The following is a 20578-nucleotide window of genomic DNA, read 5'->3' on the forward strand; positions in this document are numbered from 1 at the left end:
TGACTTGGCAATATTCAAATGCACATAAACTCTTCAAATTTATTTATTTATTGTGATACAGTGCAGAATAGGCCTTTCAAGACTCACCGCCCCACAATCCCCTGGTTTAACCGAACCTAATCACGGGACAATTCACAATGACCAATTAACCTACCAACCGGCAAGTCTTTGGACTTTGGGAGGAAGTGAGAACACCCGCAGGAAACCCACACGGTCACAAGGGGAACACACAAACTCCTTACAGTCCTTAAACTCCTTACAGTTTATTAAGCACAATAAAATAGACATGAAACCATTTCCAGAAATTTTATTTGTTTTTAAACTTTCAACATGGATTCAAATTCAGTTAAGTACACCTTGCACCAATATTAACATTTCAATAAGTCAGAGTCTTTTAAAAAAAGGATCAAAATATTAAATTACCACAGCAAAACAAGTTACAGTGTTGGGGCTATGTACTGATTAACTCTACGAGTTTTGGAGTCAGTGCTGCCTCCCACCTCTTGGTGTTCACTTGGCAGAAGACGAGCTTTTTGTAGTCAACTGGAGATTTCAATGGACCAGAGGGTCTGGACTATATACGTACATTTTTTTGCGGTTGTATTTTGTATATATACTTGTTTATCTTGTATATGCGAGGTCTGGGTTTCAAGCCGCGGTGTCACCAGTGGGGGGGGTGGGGCGTGGTCAGGATTGGTGTGGCTGGGTGTCCAAGCTGAATTCAGAGTCCCAACCATGTGTTCGTTTTGGACTTTTATTGCGTGATTGTGATACCAATTGTGCTGGCTATCGTGTGTGTGCTTTATGCTGTGGATGATCGTTGGTACTGTGTTTTGGACTTTGACCCCAGAGTAACGCTGTCTCATTTGGCTGTATTCCTGTAAGGTAGTATAACAATTAAACTTGAATTGTATTGAATTTTATGTATAGAATTTTTCCCCCGAAGAATGTTCAGTACAAATTTAAAAACAATTATTTAAAACACTATACACCAAAAATGCAAATCCATAAAAGTAAACGTGAGCATTCATTCTAGTGTGACATATGTTGCATCTGTCGTAACTCCACAGTTATTCTCCTTCATGGACATCAACACGTAGCCACTGTTACCCCAGTATGTTGACCAGGAATTTTTAATCAGCCAATATGCCTCACCATCAAGTTTTCCATATCCAACAGCAAGCACGGCGTGGTCCAGGTCATCCAGCTGGTTTTCTAAAGGTGAGCATTATATGTTAGTCAAGGCCGGATGATTAAAATGCACGCTTCCTACATATAGACACTATAATTAAATATTCCTCAAGGTTGTTATGGTAACGGGAATAGGCTCCCACTATCCATTAACAGCTCCCAATGGTGTGTGCCTCAAATAGCCTCTGACAACCAAGTCCAGCTCCTGGCCTTCATGTGTGGCTTAGCTACTAAGCTCGGCGGAACAGAAGGGGCAAGGATGGGTTACTCGCACTTTGAAACCAGTCGCTTTGGGCAGACGGGCTCGTCAGCTGTGGTTGGCAGCTCATGTGGAGAAGGGAAACTCTGATCCCAAACCTCCGCTGCCTTGCAGCTGTACCCATTCACGGGGAAGGCTTCGGGAGTCAACCCCGAGGGTAAAATCCAGAGCTGGAGTCCCCAAAGCAGTGCCTCGTTGAGTTGAACACTGAGACAACTCCTGCAATGCTACAGGTGCCAAACTGCATCAGTCTCTGCCGTCCCTTTGGGTTCGTCACATGCATGGAAAGGGGAAGCTTCCTACGTGGCAACAGCTCGCTCTCTATATTGTACTGCCGAGGCTTGGGTACCATCAGGTAGGAGGTACAGAAGCCTGAAGGCACACACTCAGCGATTCAGAAACAGCTTCTTCCCCTCCGCCATCCGGTTCCTAAATGGACATTGAACCCGTGAACACTACCTCACTTTTTAAATATATACAGTATTTGTTTTTTGCATGATTTTTAATCTATTCAATATACACATACTGTAATTACTTATTTATTATATGTTTTCCTTTTTCTAAAATAATTTTTTTATTGAATTTTCAAAGTTGGTTACATGGAATAATAATATCTACCCTCCCCCCCCCGATACATACCCCTACCTAAAAGAAAAGAAAGAAAAAGAAAAAACAAGAAAGAAAGACTGCCTGGGTATTGGAAGGTCTCCACATGCTCCATGAGATTCAAAATAAATTTAATTTATTTATTTGTTTCTTTCCCCAAAGGACCAACATCTTTATCATCGGAGCACCTATATATACAATCCTATCTTTTGTAAATAAGGGCGCCAAATATTCAAAAATGTTTCATATTTATTTCTTAAGTTATAAGTAATTTTTTCAAGTGGAATACAGCTAAAAATTTCATTATTTCAACGATCCATACTTAAATATGAATCCGATTTCCAAGTAACTGCAATAGCCTTCGTGGCTACTGCCAATGCAATTTTTATAAATTCTTTCTGGTATTTATTCAATTTAAGTTTTGGTTCTATCCCTTCAATGTCATCTAATAAAAATAATATAGGGTTATGTGGAAGTTGAGTTCCAATAAAACTCTTAAATTTATCCAAAAAGGTTGAATTTTGGAACAGGACCAAGTAGAATGTAAAAAAGTACCAATTTCTTGATTGTACCGAAAACATTGATCAAATAAGTTTGAATTTAATCTATTTATTTTTTGCAGTGTAATATATAATTGGTGTAAAAAATTATATGGTACTAATCTGAGTCAAACATTTATCGTATTTGTCATACTGTCAAGACATAGTCTGGACCAATTTGTTTCATCAATATTAATATTCAAATCCGTTTCCCATTTTTGTCTTGACTTGTGGATTCCTTGTTTAAGTGTCTGTTTTTGAATCAGATTATATATATATAATTTTTTTTGTTACGGGGGAGCTGGAAGAAATACTGACCAATCGCTACGGGATTCATGTGCGCAATCGTGGCAACAGCCATGACCCGCAAAATGGAGGGGGGTAATGTTGTGGTTATTTTCACTCACAACATTAGTAGGGGGGTATTTTGTTACTTTTCTTTTTATATTTTATCTATCTTTTATTTCTTTCTTTTTGCCTGGATGATTGGGGGTGGGGGGAACACAGCAACATGGTGAAGTTTAAAGAGATTCCCCAAGGAACTTTGTTTTCCTTCTGTATTATGTATTGCATTGAACTGCTGCTGTTAAGTTAACAAATTTCACGTCACATGCTGGTGATAATAAACCTGATTCTGATTCTAGATAGCTAGGACACAATAGCCACTGTCAATCTTAACCAACAAAATCCTTCGATTCAAATAATCATTTGACTTGGTAGTGCTTTTATTGTGGCGGTTTAGTTTAATGGGGTTGAGATTTATGTTAAAAGTAGACTGCAGTTTATGTTTTTGGCTGAGGCTTTTTCACCCCTTCGTGCCACCATCTCCCCACCCAGCTCACCAAGAGAAAATTGATTCGTAACAAGACTGATTGGTTGCAAAATACACTTCTGTTCTCTAACACTGATTAATAATTCCAACATCTTAATTTATACACCAATCATTTTATGGATTTACTTTGAACAAAACATTTCCATAAGACCATAAGATATAGGAGCATAATTAGGCCATTTGGCCCATCAAGTCTGCTTCACCATTTCATCATGGCTGATCCAATTTTCCTCTCAGCCCCAATCTCTTGCCTTCACCCCATATCTCTTCATGCCCTGACTAATCAAGAATCAACCTCTGCCTAAATGTACTAATGACTTGGCCTCCACAGCTGCCTGTGGCAATGAATTCCACAGGTTCACCACTCTCTAGCTAAAGAAATTCCTCCTCAACTCCATTCTAAAAGGATTCCCCTCTATTCCGCGGCTACGTCCTCTGGTCCAATTCTGCTCCTATATCTCACAGTCTTATGATCTTATCGTTGTAGAATGACTTGTAAGTACTGAAGATGTCAGAATTCTATCCTGCGTGTGCTGTGTCCCATGGGATTATGGAATGAACCGAACATTAGACATGGTCTCATTGAGTCACTCTATGAACTAACACCATTCAAGGGCAGCTCCAGAGCAGAGGAACTGCTGCCATTTTGTATCAGCATTACACAAGTCACAGGCGTTATTTCTAGTGCAACCCCACCCATATGAATGAGGTCTCCGATCTTTACTGAGGACTTTTCCCTGCCTGATCACTTCTTGTTTTAAATTTATAGCAATTTCACACCTTAATGAATTTTAAATTATATTTTTCCCACTATTTCAGTGAAGCGGTTTCTAAATTTGATTGCCTGCAAACTATCACAGTCAAACTAGGCCGGTTTGAGGTGCGAAGAAACGCACGCAAAATGCTGGAGGAACTCAGCAGGCTAGGCAGCACCTATGGAAAAGAGTAAACCGTCGACGTTTCAGGGCCGAGACCCTTCTTCAGGACTGGAAAGGAAGGAGAGAAGTCAGAGTAAGAGGGTGGGGGAGAGGAGGAAGAAGTGTGAGGTGGTAGGTGATAGGTGAAACCGGGAGAAGGGGAGGGGGTGAAGTAAAGAGCTGGGAGGTCAATTGGTGAAAGAGATAAAGGGCTGGAGAAGGGGAAATCTGATTGGAGAGGGCAGAAGACCATGGAAGAAAGGGGAGGGGGAGGAGCACCAGAGGGAGGTGATGGGCAGGTAAGGAGAGTAGGTGAGAGAGGGAAATGGGAATGGGGATCAGTGAAGGAGTTTTAATTGGGATCATGATCCTCCTGCCAAGGTCTAGCTGCAGCTCATAGACTGCTCCAGTATACAGCAGAAGTGAGGTTATGGTCACCTGGTATAGGAACACCAATGCCTTTGAATAGAAAATTCTACAAAAGGTGGTGAATTCAGCCCAGTACATCATGGGTAAAGCCCTCCCAATCACTGAGCACATCTACATGAAACACTGTTGTAGGAAAGCAGCATACATCATCAGAGATCCTCACCACCCAGGCCGTGCTCTCTTCTCACTGCTGTCATCAGGTAGAAGGTACAGGAGCCTCAGGATTCAAACCACCAGGTTCAAGAACAGTTACAGCCCCTCAATCATCAGGCTCTTGAATACAAAGGGGATAACTACACTCACTTGCCCCGTCATTGAAATGTTCTCACAACCGATGATCTCACTTTAAGGACTCTCTCTTGTTATCTCATGTTCTCGTTATTTATTGCTATTTATTTATATTTGCATTTGCACAGTTTGTTGTGTTCTGCACTCTGGTTGATCTTTCATTGATCCTGTTATAGTTACTATTCTATAGATTTGCTGAGTATGCCCACAGGAAAATGAATCTCAGGGCTGTATGTGGTGACAAGTAAGTACTTTCCTCCAAGAGGACCACAAGTCTGTCGTGGTTTGGAGGTTTGTGTGCCTCAATGACCCGGAGAGCTACGTGGGCTGGAGTCAGGGCTTTCGGCTTTGGCTCTTGGCAGGGTCACCCATGCCGAACAGGTCAAAGGGTAGAAGCCAGATTAAGGGTGGTCCACCAGCCCTCCAGGTTTGGGGGTTCAGCTCAGGGCTAACAACCCTGACTGGTTAAACAACACTGTTACAAAACCAGCAAAGAAGAGTGTGACGGTATTCCTGAGTCTCCAGCTGGGACTTGCATGACTGGTAGTAGTGAAAACCGAGAGGGTGTTACTGACACGATGAAGGAAGCCCTGGAGGACCTTCATTGCTGCCCTAAATGCCAGTGGCATAATGGGAAGCTTTTTAAAAAATATGTACTTTGATAATAAATTTACTTTGAACTGAAAACTGCACAGCAGCGAAAGGTAACTGTGGGTGCAAGGCACACTCAAGGAACTAAAAATGGTTTTTCTTCACCTCGATCAAATGAAAGTTGAATACTTACTACATTGTGGTTCATAATAAACCCCGTTGCTGTAAAATAGAAAGGACTTGTGAGATGCGTCAATTCCAACGGCCACTGGACCATTTTTAAAGAGGGCCAACTTTAAAGCTTTAATGCTTCCGGAAGTAACATTCGTATAGCTCTTCATCTTTGCCATCATTGTGGACTGGTTATAGTGACAGAATCCATTCTGGGATTGAATGAAAACAGTAAGATATAAGAAATACCAAAGCAAAAACGTTAGATTGCATCACAACAGTACAGAGGTTAGCCCAACGCTTTACAGTACCAGCGACCTAAGTTTAATTCCTGCCACTGAATGTTTCGATGTACAAGTGATAAATAAAAGAATCTCAATCTGATGTGATCAATGCCAGAACTACTTTTAGGAGCCGAATGTCATCTTCCTGTTCTGATGCCCCATTATTGTTCAATACAAGTCTTCTCATTCCCTTTGTTCTTTCTCTTTTCAGTTTTAAATGAAGCTATCACAGAATACCAAACACTGAAGTAGGTTTCTGTTCACTAGTTTATGTGATACATTTGAACTACAAGGTTATTGACCTGAGAGTAACTGAATTGACTGTCTCCAACACCCATTAACAATGCAGAGGCTTCCAACCCGAGAGAGAAAAAAAATCAGGTCTCAGCCAATACACCCCTTGTATAGTTCTAATGTGTTCCATTTGGCAATAGAAGTACAAAGGATATTTGATAGAATATAGCTTGTTGGAAAAGTCCTAGAATCATGGACTCATACTTCAAAGTCAGGGCGGCAGAGTAAGCACGACGCTTTACAGTACCAACGACAAGGGTTCAATTCCCACCACTGCCTGTAAGGAGTTTGTACGTTCTCCCCGTGACCATGTGGGTTTCCTCCAGGTGCTCTGGCTTCCTCCCATAGTCCAAAGACATACCAGTTGGTAGGTTAATTTGTCATTGTGAATTGTCCTGTGATTAATCTAGCATTAAATTGGTGGATAGCTGGACAGCGATATATCTCTGAATAACTAAAAAAAATGGACTTAAAAATGTTTAATGCAGTCAAAATGATTCATAAACAGTGGGTATTGCCACTAATTTTGCTCTTATAATATAAATTGATATTCCTCGAGATGCATCATTTGCTAGTTTGGAAACATAAGGCTGATGAGCAAGCTGCCTTCAGGAGGGTGAATCCACGGAAAGCATCTAAAGACCTGGCTGACCAACTAGCTGGTGTGTTCATGGAGATCAACAACAGTTACTACCCCACAACCATCAGGCTCTTGAACAAAAGGGGGTAACTACACTCACTTGCCCCATCATTGAACTGTCCTACAACCAATGATTTCATTTCAAGGACTCTTTATCTGATTATCTATTGCTATTTACTTATATTTGCATTTGCGGTGTGTTGTTTTCTGCACTCTGGTTGATAGAGTCATAGAAAAATACAGCACAGATACAGGCCCTTCGGCCCACCTAGTTCATGCCGAAACCATTTAAACAGCCTACTCTTACCAGTCTGCACCGAGACCATAGCCCTCCATACCCCTACTATCCATGTACCTGTCCAAAATTTTCTTAAACATTGAAATCAAGCTCGCATGTACCATTTGCACTGGCAGCTCGTCCCACACTCTCACGACCCTCTGAGTGAAGGTTTTCCCTCATGTTCCATTTCACCTTTCACCCTTAACCCATGACCTCTAGTTGTAGTCCCACCCAACCTCAGTGGAAAAAACCAGCTTGCATTTACCCTTTTGCTACCCCTCATAATTTCGTGTACCTCTATCAAATCGCCTCTTAATCTTCTACATTCTAAGGAATAAAGTCCTAACCTATTCAATCTTTCCTTATAACTCAGGTCCTCTAGACCCAGCAACATCCTTGTAATTTTTCTCTGTATTCTTTCAACCCTATTGACATCTGTCCTGTAGGTAGGTGACCAAAACTACACACAATACTCCAAATTAGGCCTCACAAACATCTTATATAGACTTCCGGTAGCGCTCATGGAGTGAAGTCGCGTTCTTGACTCGCTCCATTACCTCTGAGTTTTGTTTCTTATGATCAGCTATATTTTAATTAACCATTAAGGCATCAACTTTTACAATACTTTGAAATAAATTGGGCTTTCCGATAACTGGATGCGTTTAAGGTCTGCTATGTCTAAGAATGGGAAAAACGGGAAGGATGGCAAACCTCCGGTTAAACCGAAAGGTATTGATTTCCCTCCGACTGAACCACCGGTGACTTTGAAAGCTATATCGGAGTTAATTCAAAGGGAAATTTCAACCTCTGTTACGGAGCTGATTCGTGCGGAAATTTCAACTTCTGTTACGGAGCTGATTCGTGCAGAAATTTCAACCTCTGTTACGGAGCTGATTCGTGCGGAAATTTCAATTAATTTCCAGAAAATTGCCGATTCAATCGATAAGATACAAACATCTATTACGGAACATCAGTCGGCTATATCTGATCTTCAAAAATCCACGCAACAAAGTGAGCTTAAGATGGGGAAAATCGAAGAAACAATTAATGTAATGAAGAAGAAACTTGACTTTCTGACCTTTAAAAACTCTGACTTAGAATCTAGAATGCGACGGCAGAATCTACGAATGATTGGGCTGCGTGAAGTTGTTGAATCTGATAACCCTATGAAGTATTTTTCTCAACTTTTAAAAGATGCATTTCCTACTGTATTTCCTGACCAACCACCGTTATTGGATCGTGTTCACAGAGTTCCATCATACTCGCCTAGGTCAGATAAACCTAGACATGTCATTTTACGGTTTCATTACTTTCAAGACAAGGAGAAACTGTTTCGATTCGTTCGATCTAAAGGTTTCATTGATTTTTTGGATCTTAAGTTCCGATTCGTGGAAGATTTCAGTAAACCGATCCGGGATCAACAGGTTCGTTACAGATCTGTGATGTTGGAACTCTACAAAATGGATTTAAGACCAGCACTTCTTTACCCTGCACGTTTAAGGATTCGTACGTTGGATGGAGCCCTCCGTTTTTTTGACTCTCCATCGGATGCCCAGAGTTATCTGGATCAATTTTCACCTTCAACATCTTAATTGTAATTTTTTAACTATCTCCGTTGATCGGAGGCTGTGAATTTGTCGGTCTTAATTTTTTTTTTTGCCCTATTTGGGCAGAAAAGTTTATTTTTGATTACTTAATATGGTTGCTAAACTTTCTTTTTAACTGCGTCATTTCTTTCTTTTTCCCAGGGGATTCTGGGTGGTTACTTCCTTATTGTCATTTTACGTATTTCCTTTGTGGCCTTAAATTTTGTAGTTTTTTTAAAAATCTATTTTGTTTTGTAGGTTTTTATAACTAGTTTATGTTAATAATCTTATTTTTTTTGTTGTTTTGTTTATTCATGGGTCTGGGGTTTATTGCGGTTTTTTTATACATTTTCTGGCTTTTATTCTGTTATGTGTTTATTTTAATTGAGTTATCTTTTTTTTATTCTTTTACTGCTTTATAATCAGCTGATCTTTTTTATATTTACACTTTTTTTTAGGGAGCGTGTACCGGAAGTCATGGGGGTAGTTTTAGTGCTTGCTTCTTTTGGGCTGGTCTGCGTTAGATTTAGCCTTGAGGTCATGGGGTAGGGGGTGGTGGGAGGGGCTTCACGTTTTAGTTTCTTTCTTCTTGGGCTATATATATTATTGAAGTATTGGTTGCGTTCTTCTTCCCGGTATCTCTTGTATGTTCTGTTCCCTCTCCGGGTTCGTGGGTCGAGCCTATCGTCAATCCTCCTTGTTGTGGGTTGACTTTAGGGTTTATGGAGTCTATTATTAATTTTGTCTCCTGGAATACTAATGGTCTTAATCATCCTATTAAAAGGAAAAAAGTTTTTAAAGTGTTCCGGAGACTTAAAGCACAAATTTTATTCTTACAAGAGACCCATGTGCAGAGGGGGGACAGACTACATTTTTTTAAATTCTGGAAGGGACAACAGTTTCATTCGAACTCCAATGCTAAGATTCGAGGCGTCTCTATTTTTATAGACTCCTCAGTTACTTTTATACAACATGATATTATTTCTGATCTGAATGGTAGATTTCTATTGGTTAGTGGTTTACTATTTAATAAAAAAGTAGTTTTGGTTAATGTTTATGCTCCTAATATGGACTGTCTGGAATTTTATAAATCATTATTTAATCAGTTTCCGAATTTGAATGAGTTTTCATTGATCTGAGGCGGAGATCTTAATACCTGTTTGTCTCCAGCTTTGGACCGTTCGGCTCCTTTACGGACCTTACCTAATAAATCTGCAACTTTGATTAATTCATTCCTTTCTGATTCTGGGTCGACGGACATTTGGCGTTTTTTGCATCCTCAGGAAAAAGATTTTTCTTTTTTTTCACATGTTCATCATTCCTATTCAAGAATTGATTATTTCTTTATTGACTCTCGTCTTATTTCCTCAGTGATTAAATGTGATTATGACTCTATAACCATTTCGGATCATGCTCCACTTAAGCTTTCTATTAAAATTCTGGCCAATATACAAAATAATAGACAATGGCGTTTTAATTCGCTGTTGCTTCAGGACTCGGACTTTGTTAACTTTATGAATGAACAGATTGATCTTTTTTTTACAATTAACCATACAGAGGATATTTCTGTTAACACTCTTTGGGACACTTTTAAAGCTTATATTCGTGGTCAGATTATCTCGCATTCTGTTGCTTTGAGGAAGAAGCAGAAGCAGGAGGAGTTGGTAATTGTGGACAAGATTAAGGAAATTAATAAGAAATATGTTATAGCTCCTTCTGAGGAGTTATATAAACAAAGAACTGAACTTCAAATGGAACACAGTTTATTACTCTCGTCCTCGATTGTAAACCAATTAAAGAAAACAAGAAGTGAATTTTATGTACACAGTGACAAAATTGGCAAACTGTTGGCTAATCAATTGAAGTCTAATTATGCTAAATCTCAAATTAATCAGATTTATAACCAAAATGATCAACTGATATTTGATCATGTGGGGATTAATCAAACCTTCTGTGATTTTTACTCTTCCTTATATCAATCAGAGTGTCCTCGAGATTCTAAATATATGAATGACTTTTTAGGTAATTTAGACTTCCCTGAGATTTCACAGGATATGTCTTCTACGTTAGATACTCCCATTACCATGGATGAGATTAAGAATGTTATTTTCTCTATGAATTTGGGGAAAGCTCCTGGCCCTGATGGGTTTACAGTAGAATTTTATAAATGTTTTGCTCCTTCATTAATCCCCTGGCTCTGTAGGGTTTTTGAGGCTTCATTGAAACTTGGTAAACTTCCTGAATCTTTTAATAGAGTGTCAATTTCTTTAATATTAAAGAAGGATAAAGATCCTGCTCAATGTGCATCTTATAGACCAATATCTTTATTAAATGTTGATTCTAAAGTTTTTTCTAAGTTATTAGCAAATAGATTAGAAAAAGTACTTCCCTCTATTATTTCGGAAGACCAAACGGGTTTTATTAAAGGTCGTTACTCTTTTTATAATATTCGTACACTGTTAAATATCGTTTATACTCCCTCACAAAATGTTCCTGAGTGTGTTATCTCTTTAGATGCCGAGAAAGCTTTTGATAGAGTAGAATGGCCTTATTTATTTAAGGTACTTGAAATGTTTAATTTTAGCTCGAAATTTATATCCTGGATTAAACTCTTATATTATTCTCCTGTGGCCTCGGTCCGTACTAACTCTTTAAGTTCACCTTTTTTCCCTCTTTTTCGAGGTACTCGACAAGGTTGTCCTCTTAGTCCCTTATTATTTGATATTGCATTAGAACCTCTTGCAATTGCCATTTGAGAATCTCCAAATATTACTGGGATAACTCGGGGCTTAAAGTCCCATAAATTATCACTCTATGCTGATGATTTACTTTTATATATTTCTAATCCTCAAAAATCCATCCCGGCTGTTTTAGAGTTATTTGCACAATTTGGTCTTTTTTCAGGTTATAAATTAAATCTTAGTAAGAGTGAACTCTTTCCGATTAATACACAACTTCCCTTATATTATAAATTTCCATTTAAATTGATTAATAATTATTTTTCATATCTTGGGATTAAAATTACTTGTAAATACAAAGATTTATTTAAGACTAACTTTTTACCATTAATAGACCATATTACTCAACTTTCATCTAAATGGTTTCCTTTATATTTAACTTTGATTGGTCGTATTAATGCAGTTAAGATGTTTTTTTTGCCAAAATTTTTATATATATTTCAGGCATTACCAATCTTTGTTCCAAAATCTTTTTTTGACAAAGTTGACTCTAAAATTTCTTCATTTATTTGGCAGAATAAAAATCCGAGACTGGGTAAAATACATTTACAGAAAGCTAAGAGAGATGGAGACTTAGCATTACCTAACTTTAGATTTTATTATTGGGCAATTAATATTCGACATAGAAATTCTGGTTACTGGACCAGGATATACTATCCATTCCTAAATGGGTAGTATTGGAATTACAATCTGTTCAGGGTTTTACACTTGGCTCTATTTTAGGTTCCTCTCTTCCTTTTGATTGGAAACACCTTAAACAGGTGTCTAACCCGATAGTTAAATATACCTTGCGTATTTGGTTTCAATTCAGAAAATTTTTTGATCTTAATCAATTTGGGTTAGCGATTCCTATTTTAGGTAACATATTTTTTCCTCCCTCTTTTACGGATCGTGCTTTTCAAACTTGGAAGACTAAGGGTATTTCACGGTTTTTGGATTTATTTTTGGATGGTTCCCTTATGTCTTTTGAACAATTATCTAATAAATATAACTTATCAAGAATACATTTTTTTAGATATCTACAAGTTAGAAATTTCCTAAGTACTATACTTTCTTCCTTTCCAATGCTTCCTCCTACATACATCTTAGATACTATAATCAACCTTAATCCATATCAGAAAGGTGCATCGGCTATGATTTATAATATTATTATGAAACTTAGGAAAGCTCCATTTGATAAGATTAGGGTAGATTGGGAACAGGAATTGGGGTTTACCATTTCCGTGGATGACTGGGGGCAGATTTTACAATTAGTCAATACTTCCTCTATCTGTGCTAAACATTCCCTAATTCAATTTAAAGTTGTTCATAGAGCACATATGTCCAAAGATAAGTTAGCGCACTTTTATTCTCATATTAATCCTTTTTGTGATAGATGTCCGGGGCAGATAGCCTCTTTAGCTCATATGTTTTGGTCTTGCCCTACTTTGGAAACTTTTTGGAGAGACATTTTTAATATTATCTCCAAGGAATTGAATATAGATATCTCTCCTCACCCTATTACTGCTATCTTTGGACTACCTAAAATTTCCAGTAATCTCTCCCCTTCAGCCCGTAGAATGATTGCATTTCTTACTTTAATGGCGAAAAGATGTATCTTACAACATTGGAAAGAGCTTAATGCTCCAACTACCTTTTTTTGGTTTTCTCAGACGATATTATGCTTGAATCTGGAGAAAATTACAAGCAATCTTTATGACTCCTCATTTAAATTTGAACAGACTTGGAGATCTTTTATTCAATATTTTCATTTAATGTAATATATACCCTTCTTGTTTTTTTTTACTGTTTTTAATGGAGGTCGGGATTGAGGACATGATTTTAAGTTTAACTCTGTTTGGTTTCAAGTTAGCCCATTGCTTTGCTTTGCTTTTAGTTAGTTGCACGGTGGGTTTTTTTGGGGGGGGGGGTTTCCTTTTCTCTATTGATATATATATAAAATTAGTATACTATTATGTTACTTTGGTATGTTATGTTTAAATTACATTGTTTGTAGTATTTTTTTTGTATTAATATCTTCTGTAATTTTATTATATTCTAACAGTGTATTAGTGTCTATATGGCTTACCTTTTTGTATACTTATTTAATAAAAAGATTTAAAAAGAAAGAACAAACATCTTATACAACTTCAGCATAACATCCCATCTCCTGTATTCAATACATTGATTTATGAACTCCAAAGTGCCAAATCCTTTATTGATCCTGTTATAGTTACCAGTGTATACATTTATTGATAGGGGAATTAAGGGTTATGGAGAAAAAGGCAGGTAGGTGGAGATGAGTTCATGGCCAGATCAGCCATGATCTTATTGAATGGCAGAGCAGGCTCGACGGGCCAGATAGCCGACTCCTGCTCCCATGTTCTTATACCCACAGGAAAATGAATCACACGGTTATATATGGTGATACACATGAACTTTGTTAATAAATTTAATTTGAAATTTGTTAAAATTTTAATAGATTATAGGCATGAAACATTAACAGTTTCTCTCTCCATAGATGTGATTTTACTGAATGTGCGTTTCTGGTCTTTTTTTAAATTTTCAATTTACCAGAACTTGCAGCCTCCCCCTCCACCCTTTTAATTAATATGTACCCTGATGGATATTCCACTAGTTTTTCTTTTGATGAATGTGCTTGCATAATGCACATCTTCAGGTTTGCAGGGGATGGGGCAAGGGGGAGTAACTGGATTGTTACAACATTGTACTTGTAGTGTTCTGCCCTTCAGACAATTTATTTTTTTTTTCTACGTGATTAAGCACATTCAACTTTTATTTTGAAATTAGCAATTTCAGATCTGTATCAGGTCACTTCCTGTGCAGTCGGGAAGTAGAAAGTAGGAAAGCACTTTGTCTGGCTGAAGGCCAGAGGTTTATGTTAGGAGAGAAAGCAGTTTCTATCTGAAGCCATCCCATTGTTTCCCCAGCAGAAGCACTGCTTGTAAGTTGATGTTATATTGTTGAGAAATTAATCCAAAGGTATCACTAAGACTTTGCTGAGTTTATTAGACACTAACCCAGACACCGAGATGCAACACAGAGTGTCATAGGAAGTCATTCCTGCCTGTGGCCATCAAACTTTACAACTCCTCCCTTGGAGGGTCAGACACCCTGAGCCAATAGGCTGGTCCTGGACTTATTTCCTGGCATAATTTACATATTACTATTTAACTATTTATGGTTCTATTAATATTTAATTATTTATGGTGCAACTGTAACGAAAAACCAATTTCCCCCGGGATCAATAACGTATGACTATGACTATGACTATACCAATGCTTTACACATTCTTTTACCCATAGTATTTGCCTGTCAGAACCCTATAATATTTACCTGAAGGAAACTTAACTAGGGTCTAACTTTCCTGTGTATATTTACTTGTGTGAATGGAATATCTCGGTAACTGCATCGTATTTGTTGTTTTTCCATTTCACTTCTTATTCACACTGTTACGCCATTGAGTCTGAAATAAACCCAAGGTGCTAGGACGCTACGTCCAGACTCTCATGTCATTTCTGAATGGTGTTTGTCTGACTGTCCAGTCGCTGTTACAACACCTCAGCGAGAACAGTACACGTGGAGACAACTTACTTCCAGAAGTCAAAGCAATCAAAGTTCTGAAGCAAAGAATTGGGGAATGACCTGCATTCTATTAATCAGTGAAACTGTCTGGTCTCTGCAACATCAAAGTGCTGGTAAAGGGGGAAAAAAAACTGACCACACCATTTGATAGTGAAGAAGAAATCAGAGACTCATTATTGGTGATAAGGAAAGGTCAATTTGATAAATGAGAAGCAATGAGTGATGGAGGGGGAAAATCACTGAGGAGTGTGGTGGAACAAAGGGATCTGTTAATACAGATCCATCATTCCTTGAAAGTGGTGTCAGAAATAAAGCTTTTGGCTCATTGCATTCATAGATCAATGTATTGAGTACAGGATTTGGGATGTTGTGCTAAGTTGTATAAGACAATAGCCAGACCAAATTTGGAGTATTGTGAGCAGTTCTGGTCACCTACCTAGAGGAAAGACATCAATAAGATTGAAAGAGCACAGAGAAAATTTACGAGGACGTTATGAGGACCTGAGTTATTAGGGAAAGATTGATGAGGTTAGAACTTTATTCCCTGGAGCATTGAAGATTGAGAGGAGGTTTGATAGAGGTACACAAAATAATGAGGGGTATCAATAGAGTAAACGCAAGCAGGCTTTTTCCACTGATCTTGGGTGGGACTAGAAGTAGAGGTCATAGGTTGAGAGTAAAAGGTGAAATATTTAAGGAGAGCCTGAGGGGGACCTTCTTCACTGAGAGGGTGGAACGAGCTGCCAGTGGAAGTGGTGGAGGCACGTTTCACCTGCAGTATCTAAGAGAAGTTTGCATAAGAACATGGATGGAAGGGGTGTGGACGGCTATGGTTCTGGTGAGTCAGAATAACAGTGCAGCAGGGACTAGATGGGCTGAAGGGCCTGTTTCCTTGCTGTAGTGCTCTATGATCTCATTGGATCTCCTGGTGAATCTGCTCTGTGACCTGTCTAGTCATACTAGAGTGTAGCAATCAATACCCTGTATTAACTCTGATTATGAAGGCTGATGTGCCATAAGCTCTCTTTGCAACCCTATCTACCTGTGAGTGCACCTTCAAGGAATTATGGATCGACATTCCCAGATCCCTCTGTTCCACTGCATTCCTCAGTGCCCTACCACTCACCATGTAAGTCCTACCCAGGCTTGTCCTCCCAAAACGCAATGCCTCACACTTGTTTGCAGTGAACTGATGTATCAGAACTCGAGGGCATAGGTTTAAAGTAAGAGTGAAAAGATTTAATAAGCAGAGGGGCAACTTTTTTTTGGCCTTTTCTCCTTGGAGCGACGGAGGATGAGAGGTGATCTGATAGAGGTGTATAAGATGATGAGGGGCATTGATTGTGTGGATAGCCGGAGGCTTTTTCCCACGGCTGAAATGGCTAACACGAGGGGGGGCGTAGTATTACGGTGCTTGGAAGCAGGTACAGAGGGGATGTCAGGGGTAAGTTTTCAGACACAGAGTGGTGGGTGCGTGGAATGCACTGCCAGCGGCAGTGGTGGAAGTGGACACAATAGGGTCTTTTAAGAGACTCTTAGATAGGTACATGGAGCTTTAAAAATCGAGGGCTATGCAATAGGGAAATTCTAGGCAGTTTCAAGAGTAGGTTACATGGCCAACACAACATTGTGGGCTGAAGGGCCTGTAATGTGTTGTAGATGTCTATGTTTCTATGATACACAAAGGGTGATATTAATGTGGAATTATGTGGAAGCGGTTGAGACAGGTATAATTACAACTTTTAAAAGGTCGTTGAACAGTAAGGTGAATTGGAAAAGCACACAGTCCTCCAGCTGTAGTGCAAGTTATTTTTTTGAACCTGACTGCTCTAATACTCAGCCCAAGCTAGTGAAGACAAGTTTCCTGCGTAGCACCTTAATCACTTTTCTGCAGATACTGTCACCTTCAGGGTTCTTTGGACAAGTTCACCAAGATCTCTCTGTTCCCCCGTTCTCCCTGGAGTCCACCACTCTCTGCATCAGCCTCCGCCAACTGCAACATCTCACAGTTATTAGGAACAAAACGCCATCCGCTGTTTCTCCATCACCTTGCCAACGGATCAATGTTGTCTACTGGATAACAGCTACTTTGCTCACTGTTCACCACAGGGTTAATTATGTCACCTGGAGTGTCATTAACAGTATGCCCTACTTTCACATCCACATTACAGGGGAAACACTAATACAAAATCAAAGAAAGGAATTGCTGCTTGCCTATCGCTGTTATACTAGTGCGACATGCCCCCAGCTCCAGAAGTCGAAGCCTTTATTTGGTCCTTTTTTAGCAATTAGCAAGCATATAATTAAGCATTATTGAGCAAATAAGCTCTTCTCAGGCTTCCAGAAGGGTACAGAGATCGGTTCTAACTGACGTTTTGATGCTAGACTCCGCCATCTTCATCAGGGGACGCTTGATGAAGATGGCAGTTTGTCATTGAAACCGGTGGGGATGAGGGGGGTGGGGAACCTGGCTGGAATCCTGAGAAGAGTTTACTCGTCATATACGTTGGCAAAGCACTAGATTCTTTATCATTATTGAGCGCTATCTCAGCGGTCAGCAAAAGATATGACCCCAAGCTACAAACTGCCATGAAATAAGTAAGGATACGTAACTTATTCCCTTTGCTTTTACCACGCCCCAACCCATGTGACTAGTTATCGTAAAAAATCTGCAGCGTAGAATACAAAGCAGATAGAGAACAGATACCTGTCTCCTAGACACATCATTAAATGTACCTAATCAACTGGAGTCTCAGTACCTGCCCCTGTGGTACACCATTAGTTAGAGGCTTCCATACGAATACAATTCTTGTCCATCACCTATGACCTCCTAGCACCAAGTCGGTTTGAGAGTTAACATGTCAAATTGTCCTGGGCCCCATGTGGGACCTTGTCAAACAGAACTCCATGTCATCTGCACTATATTCATCCTCACATTTAATGACCTCAAACAGGACCCAGGCTTGGTAAACCTACACTGACCATCTTTAATTCCTTTCTCTGCAACAGCAGATTAATCTTGTCTCTCCAATAATTTGGATGCTAGAGGCCTGTAAACACCAAGCTCAACCTTGCTTTCCTTCTTAAATCTAGGCACCACACTTGCTGGCCTCCACTAATCTGAGGACAGAAGATTAGAAAATTTTTGCCACAGCTCCAGCAACCTCTCTCAGTATAAAAGCCTGAAAGGCGCTTATCTGCCTTCTAAGTCCAATAGTAGTATAGTGGTTAGCACAATAATGGTGTGGTAGTTAGCATAACGCTTTACAGTATCAGTGACCCGGGTTCGACTCCCGCCCCTGCCTGGACAGAGTTAGTACCTTCTCCCCATTGTCCACATGGGTTTCCCCAGGTACTCTGGTTTCCTCCCAATGTCTAAGGACCTACCAGTGGGTAGGTTAATGAGTCATTGTAAATTGTCCCGTATTTAGGCTCGGGTTAAATCAGGGCTCGTTGTGCAGTGGGGCTCGGAGGGCCAGAGGGGCCCATCTCAACAAATAAATTTTAACAAACTAACCTGTCCCAAGTAAGAGCCGTACGAGTCTGTGGTTGAAATTCCACCGTGCTTCATGATCCACTCAAACGCACGCCATTCCTCTCCTCCATCACAGGCGAGATTTCCGAAGCCCCAGGAACAATCCATCAGCATTTGCTGTGAGAGTGGGATCAAGTTTCCCATCTGAAAGCACAAAACAGAGTGTAAAATGTCCAAAAATAATGAAACAACTTATAAATCTTCATGGTCCATAATACAGGAAGTCTGGAATTCATTCTCAGGTCTCTAAGAGTGCCACAGTGAAGTAGTTTTCAATGTAATCACTGCTGCATGTTAGGAAACACTGGCTGTTCCCACACGGACTTTCATTGACCCTGTTATGGTTATTATTCTATTATGGATTTAGTGAGTATGCCTGTAAGAAAAGTTAATCTCAGGGTTGCGTATGGTGACATAGCCAGCCAGAGGTGTAATGGCAACTGCACCAGATTTTGAGGCAAGAGGTCCCAGGTTCGAATCCGGCTGGCTCCTTGCACGCTCTCCATCCGTGCTGGGCCGAGCACCGAGCTAGCAAATCGGTCTCATAATAAACAGACAAAAAAAAGTGCTAAAGAAGGGGCAAAGTTGCCGCCCGATGTGCTACAGGGTGCAGAAAGGACAACATTATGGTGACATATATTTTAAGCAAGAAAATTTTTTTTATTTCCATCTTCTAGTTTCAAAATAACAAAAAAAAGAAAAGGACCCAAAGCAAAAGTTTGGGCACCCTGCATGGCAGTACTTAGTAACACCCCCTTTGGCAAGTATCACAGCTTGTAAACGCTTTTTGTAGCCAGCTAAGAGTCTTTCAATTCTTGTTTGGGGGATTTTCACACAGGAGCCTGAAGACCCCTCTTCTCATTACTACCACCAGGGAGGCGAGGATGGAGGGGCAGTGGGGACCTCGAGTCTTCTGGGCAGTATCAGTTAGTGAACAAGTGAAGGAACATACCACCTCCCATGCTGAAAATCCGTCCATCACCTTATCAATCAACTCTCGCCACTCCTACTACTGTCCCTTACGCCACTAGCGTTTAGGTCAACAATGAAGGTCTCCATCTCTGGTGGTGTTCAGGGCTTCCTTCATCATGTCAGTAGCTTCCTCTTGGTTCTCACTACTGTCAGTCATGCAATTCCCAGGTGGAGACTCAGGAATACCATCACACTTGGAGGTAGAAGGATGATTCATTGTTGTTTCCATAACAAATTTACTTTCCTAGAAACATCTGGGAGAAGGGAGGTTTGATGTTCTTGTTGCGCGTTGGGAGGTGGATGTTTTTCTTTGAATGGGTTCCACAGCGTTTGTTTCGTGGCTGTCTGTGGAGAAGGTGAATCTCAGGGCTGTACACTGCATATATACTGTGACAACCAATCTACCTTGAATCTTTTGTTCGCCCCGAGTAGAACCCCCGAACCTGGACCACTCTTAGTCTGGCCTCTACACTTTGACCTGTCTGGCATGGGTGACCCTACCAAGAGTCAAAGCATAAAGCCCTGACTCCAGTCAACATAGCTCTCCAGGTCAAGCCTCCAAACCCCAACAAGGTTGTGGTCCCATTGGAGGTGTCATTCCTATGGTTGGGTCCAATCTGCCCCTTAGAAACAGAGTGCAAGTAACAAGATGATATCTCCAGGACAACACTGTAAGCACGTCACTCACCTTCAGAAACAAGGCCCCTTCTACCGCACCTGTGGTACCAAAACTCCAGCAGGAGCCACAGACAGCTTGATCTTTCACAGGGGTCACTGCACCTGCGGACATTAAAAAAAGAACATTAACATTTTGAATCATAACCAAGTTGGTTTTATGGTT

The 20578-nt window shown here is 39.9% G+C and overlaps 1 protein-coding gene across 1 annotated transcript in view; it reads right to left on the reverse strand.

Annotated features, from left to right (window-relative positions):
• Positions 1–292: 292 nt before the first annotated feature.
• LOC134338831 (digestive cysteine proteinase 2-like) overlaps positions 293–20578 on the reverse strand; it is a 43636-nt gene continuing 23350 nt past the window's right edge. The window contains exons 8-11 of the mRNA XM_063034934.1: positions 20426–20517; positions 18748–18909; positions 5846–6035; positions 293–1215 (exon numbers count right to left, since the gene is read on the reverse strand). Coding sequence (XP_062891004.1) covers positions 1028–1215; positions 5846–6035; positions 18748–18909; positions 20426–20517 — 632 coding nt within the window. The 3' untranslated portion in view covers positions 293–1027. The remainder of the gene's footprint in view (positions 1216–5845; positions 6036–18747; positions 18910–20425; positions 20518–20578) is intronic.

Source organism: Mobula hypostoma, chromosome 28, assembly GCF_963921235.1.
Source record: "Mobula hypostoma chromosome 28, sMobHyp1.1, whole genome shotgun sequence".
In the NCBI taxonomy this organism is placed as follows: domain Eukaryota; kingdom Metazoa; phylum Chordata; class Chondrichthyes; order Myliobatiformes; family Myliobatidae; genus Mobula; species Mobula hypostoma.